Consider the following 5,074-nt stretch of genomic DNA (forward strand, 5'->3'; position numbering starts at 1 on the left):
AATGTTCTACGACTACGCCTGGGAGCCCGTGTGCTCTGAGTCGAATCTCGAACGCAATGTTCTGCGACTACGCCTGGAAGTGTGTACACCCTGAGTCGGTTATCGGCGAACACGCCACGCACGTCGACAACGCCTGAGAGTACGTCTACTCTGAGTCGCTTCACCACACGAAGTCTATGTCTCACTGGCTCGGATCGATGCGCGCAGACCGATTTCGACAAAGCTCGGATTTCGAATGAACCTTCGTCCCATGGACGAGGTCCCTTTTATACTCGTCAATCCTTGTTTTCCTAATTTTCATTGGTCGGATCCGAATCAAACAGTCCGCCGACCCCGGTCGCGACGGATGTTACCGTTTTCCTCGATTCCGCTGAAACAAAGCGTCGCGCCGCCCAGACCGCGCCGTCGACATCGATGTCGCCGCTAGACGACTCTACTCGTATGAATCATGCCGCCGCGCGACTGAAGCCGCCGCGGATCCATTGTGTCGCCGCGCGACTGAAGTCGCCGCCCTCTTTGGTCGCCGCGACTCTACTGACGGCCCTAACGGACCCCCCTCGACAATTACCGCGGTTTCCTCAAAGTATCGATTGATCTTTGAAGCGATCCGACCAGTCTACCTGCGTGGTGAAGTGTACGTGATCGTGTTCGTTTTTTATTGTCATGTTTGACTATCGTGCACGATGATGTACGCAACATCTCTCATCTATTAGCATTGTCAATATGATTTATTTCGAAACTGTCATAATTGCAAAATAAAATTTGAGTCCTTTTTCTTTTGAGTTACGTTCAAAATATTATTAAAATGATTAAATACTATGCATGCACCGCGGCTTCACATGCGTGGCTGTCAGACATGTGCCTTTCTAGTGTCGAAGGGGTATTAGAGTGAATGGGCAATCGTTTTAGAGAAATTTGCAGTTAAAGTTGAGCCTGCAGTCACGTGTACTATTGTATTGTATAACTACCAAAACTTAACTTCCACAAACAGCGAGCGCGGCGGATGTGAAGGCTAAAGTGGACGCTTGTAATTTCCTTGTATTTCACTTGCGGTGTTCGAGTTCGATTCTCGGTCAAGTTTCTTTATTTTTAATAAAAGTTGTTTTATAATTTAATTTGGTTTTATTATTACCTGCAATGTTATATTATTAAATGTGCACAATACTTTTTATATATAAGATAAAAAATACATATAAAATTAAAAAAAAGAATTTTTTATTATTTACTCATTTATTGTTACAAAAATTATTTATTAGAAAATTTAGACCTTGCTGTACAATTTTGTGGGTGTAAATTAAGGTAAAAGCATGTAAAACACAAATAATTCACACACCATAAACATTTTATGAAAGAATAATTAGTTTTACAAATACATATCATATTATAAATACTCGAAGGAGAAAACATTGAGTAACATTGTAAAAAATTGCATAGTATATTTATAGCATGAAATGTATTTGTAAAACTAATTATTCTTTCATAAAATGTTTATGGTGTGTGAATTGTGTTTTACATGTTTTTACATTAATTTTCACAAAATTGTACAGCAATGAATTTTCTAATAAATAATTTTTGTTACAAAAGATAAGTGAATAAAGAATTCTTATTTTTAATTTTATATGTATGTTTTATTTTGTATGTAAGAAGTATTGTGCACATTTAATAATATAACATTGCAGGCAATAATAAAACCAAATAAAATTATAAGATAGAGGTAAATTAAAATGACTCACCCTGTAAATAATAATATATTTTATTTTATATACGTATATATATAATTTGTATTGTATATTCAGATAATGACCTCTTAATATTAATTATTCTTTTGTTTAGATGTATAAGATTTCTTATAAAAATCATAAAATAAGTAAAGAAATATAATTAGATTTATAATAAAGAATGCTACAAATCCTTTTGGCACATTGCAATTGGAAAACTGCAGTAGAGGTAATACCATGCAAAGAAGTTGTATCTAAAATTTCAAAAATAAGTAAAAATATTAGAAACAAAATATTACAAACTTGTAATGGAGTATGCAGAGGCATATTGAAGTAAGTAAAATACAAACATATTGAAGAATAATACGTTTTAGACGAAAAGTTACGATAATGTCACATGTGTAATTTAATAATAAAATATTGTATTGATACTTGCCATCTGTAGCTTAGTTAATAATGGTTTAAAAGGAGATATCGTCCGTTGGAGATTCGGACTCCATGCACTGATGAAATAGTATATGTACATGATTACATGCACAAAACAATTGAGCAATGTGAAAAACGAAGCTCTTACATCCAGAAAGTATTTCAAGAAAAACCACGCAAATGTCACATTAGATACATGATGAAACGTGTGCAAACTAGACACCTGGTTTTGTTTCTTCCTCAATACGAATATACAAGTTTCGATGTAATCAGAAAGTTTTAGCAGGTATACCCACCACAATGTACTAAACACCTGAAACATAAATTATATACATACGTGTGTGTGCGTGTGCGTGTGCGTATACGTGTGTGTGTAATGTACAAGGTTGTAATCATTAATAAAGTAATAAATATTGTATGTATAAATATGTTTATGATATCCGATATGATAGCCAACATTAAAAGGATTAAACTATTGATTAATTGTAAAATCAATAATCTCTTCGAGAAGCTTAACGTACAATATTTGAAAAAATAGACTTTTATTTAAAATAATTGTTTCTTTATGCTAATTAAAATATATCCAATGCCTAACAGTATAAGTTTTTTAACCAGGCATTTTCTGCTTTTCTGTAAAATGATATTATTGCAAATGTTTTTATTGTAGCTTAATAATTATTATATTGTGAAAATATACTTTAGGCGCATCCAAGTAGCTTGCATAATGGTTCCCACAGTTTGCAACGCTGAATTCTGTGAAATGTGAAAACCACCCGGCATCTTTATGTAGTTTTAGGAGCCATAAGTTTGCCAGAATTTGAAATAAGTTATAAATTAATATAAAGGTTCTCAATTTATATGGCGGTCGATTTTTCATGTAGCAAGGACCAGCGTACAGAACAAAATATAAATATCCCACAGTTATTAGCAATACTGGATACGGCGAAGATATAAATAGCCAATCACGACTTTCTGGAGCTGCAAAAATATAATTTGTTAAATAGTGTAATCATTTTCTATCCACGATTCCTCTTCGATAAAACTTTATATTATTAGTATTTTCAAGTATACGATATTATAATGGTGGCTGTTTTAGTAATTTACAAATGTTTCTTCTAACTCAGAGCTGTTCACGATTTGCACATTTCGGCCGATTTTCGCGAGTCACCTATTATCCCATACGCTATTACCCATACTCGAATCACCTGGCAACCTTAACCAGTGCGCGGCACTCAGCTTCAAGTACGACCGCTCTGTAATCCTATGCCGTTGCGTGTCCCTTGACTGCCAAATGTCAGTTTTTGAAACCACTTAACAAAAAAAACGTGTCAATAATTAAATTAATTATTTAAAAACATTTTAAACAAATTACGTTTCAGAAACTGACATTTGGCAGTAAGGGGCACGTAACGGCATCGGATTACAGATACGTCGTACCTGAAAGCTGAGCACCGCGCGCTTGGTTACGGTTGTCAGGTGACTCGAGTAGGTAATAGACGGTGACTAGCGAAAATCGGCCGAAATGTGCAAATCGTGGCTCTGTTCTAATCTATTCCAGATACTTTTATTTCGATAGATAAAAAATTGTCTGTATTATACAATATTAATAAAATCAGTACACACACACACACTCACACACTCTCACACACTCACACACTCACACACTCGCACACTCGCACACTCGCACACTCACACACACACACACACACCCACACACACGACACGACACGACACGCATACACATTTTTATTAGATATCATAAATATAATACAAATTTTATTTTTATTTGGAAGTTTTATAAACATGCCAAACTGCCATCGATATAAAATTACTTTGTTTTCTTAATAATTCTTGTCAATTTTTCATAGAATCCTATACTATAAGCTACACTAGCATAAAATTAAAAAGATTGAATTACTTACACGATAGTTCTGTTAACAAATAATTGTATGTTTGCACCAAATCCATCATAGAAGAAATATAAACAGTTTCAGAAGTAGCACATAGACATATATAAGTAGTATAAAATGTGGAAAATGTGGAAAAGTATTCCTTAACGTTTAATGAACTTATTTTATTTTACTTATGATACTCTATTTAAAATCCACATTATTCCAATAGAAGTGTCAATTACTACATCCGTACCTTCGACACGCTAGACTGATTCTGTCACACATATTACGGTGCTGATATATAAAACATAATAAAACAATGGAAAATAAATTTAGAAGTCAGTGTAAACCTAGCATACATTTAAATTCATTAAAACGTTCAACTGATTAATTATTTATTGCTTCATGATAAACTGAAATGCTAAGAAGATACATACAATACGAAGTTGCTTATACAGGGTGAATCTTTCTGTAGTGACCTCATGCGAGGACCGGTGCTCGGCACGTATTAATTGACTTTTCACACTTTTTAAGGTTTAGATTTGATATTTATTCGGATACTGAATACGTGGCTTACAACGACGTTCGTTCGTGCGTCGACGAAAGACTTCTTACTTCTCTACCTACCTACCTCTACCTACCTCTACCTCCACTACCTTCTGTTTGCGCCATCTGTCTAGCGCTCACAAATGTAACTTAAATTTAAAAAAGACGTTATACATACGATACAAGACGCATAACATCTAACTAAATACGTGAACTCAATAAACTGAAAATAATTGCAAAACAATAGACATATATGTAAACAAACTCAAACAATATATTGCACGAACATTTCCATATCCGACAAAATTTTTGAGAAGGTAGAACGGATCGAGATGAACGGAAAAGTCCTGTACCGTTTTGCAATTTTTATAATAGTTAACGAGTAATTAATTATTAAAAATCGTTGTCTTAGGCCGACCTACCGCCCAATTCGAGCGCGTGGCAAGATGTGCGCATAGCAATATCGATCGCCGGGCGGTCACATCTTGCCAC

At 34.6% G+C, this 5,074-nt stretch overlaps 2 protein-coding genes and 1 long non-coding RNA gene across 5 annotated transcripts in view; 1 reads left to right on the top strand and 2 right to left on the bottom strand.

Annotated features, from left to right (window-relative positions):
- LOC105567244 overlaps window positions 1-58 on the bottom strand; it is a 1,330-nt gene extending 1,272 nt beyond the window's left edge. The window contains exon 1 of the long non-coding RNA XR_001009338.1: window positions 4-58. This is a non-coding gene — a long non-coding RNA (uncharacterized LOC105567244). The remainder of the gene's footprint in view (window positions 1-3) is intronic.
- The window catches only part of LOC105567245 (FK506-binding protein 2), a 72,882-nt gene that overhangs the window by 62,239 nt on the left and 5,569 nt on the right, over window positions 1-5,074 (top strand). The gene's annotated exons all lie outside the window — the stretch shown is intronic.
- On the bottom strand, window positions 1,767-4,296 carry LOC105567243 (elongation of very long chain fatty acids protein AAEL008004-like). 2 transcript variants are annotated; one of them, XM_012021955.1, is made up of 5 exons: window positions 4,067-4,296; window positions 3,350-3,454; window positions 2,842-3,122; window positions 2,155-2,457; window positions 1,767-1,972 (listed from the first exon to the last, which is right to left on the bottom strand). In XM_012021955.1, the coding sequence occupies exons 1-5, from the start codon at window positions 4,113-4,115 to the stop codon at window positions 1,814-1,816; spliced, it is 897 nt and encodes a 298-aa protein (XP_011877345.1). In that variant the 5' UTR covers window positions 4,116-4,296; the 3' UTR covers window positions 1,767-1,813. The 2 variants fall into 2 exon arrangements, with proteins under 2 accessions (XP_011877345.1, XP_011877346.1); XM_012021956.1 differs by lacking the exon at window positions 3,350-3,454 and having other exon boundaries at window positions 4,067-4,290.

Source organism: Vollenhovia emeryi, unplaced genomic scaffold, assembly GCF_000949405.1.
Source record: "Vollenhovia emeryi isolate VEMERY1.0 unplaced genomic scaffold, V.emery_V1.0 DF939139.1, whole genome shotgun sequence".
Taxonomy (NCBI): domain Eukaryota; kingdom Metazoa; phylum Arthropoda; class Insecta; order Hymenoptera; family Formicidae; genus Vollenhovia; species Vollenhovia emeryi.

Excerpts from the sequence above, each read along its gene's own strand:
- LOC105567243 (XM_012021955.1), bottom strand. The coding sequence starts at position 4,115 with ATGATGGATTTGGTGCAAACATACAATTATTTGTTAACAGAACTATCG. Across the intron at positions 3,123-3,349 it reads GCACTGGTTAAGGTTGCCAG|CTCCAGAAAGTCGTGATTGG; the intron begins GTGATTCGAGTA and ends ATATTTTTGCAG. Across the intron at positions 2,458-2,841 it reads GCTACTTGGATGCGCCTAAA|GTGTTTAGTACATTGTGGTG; the intron begins GTATATTTTCAC and ends TTTATGTTTCAG.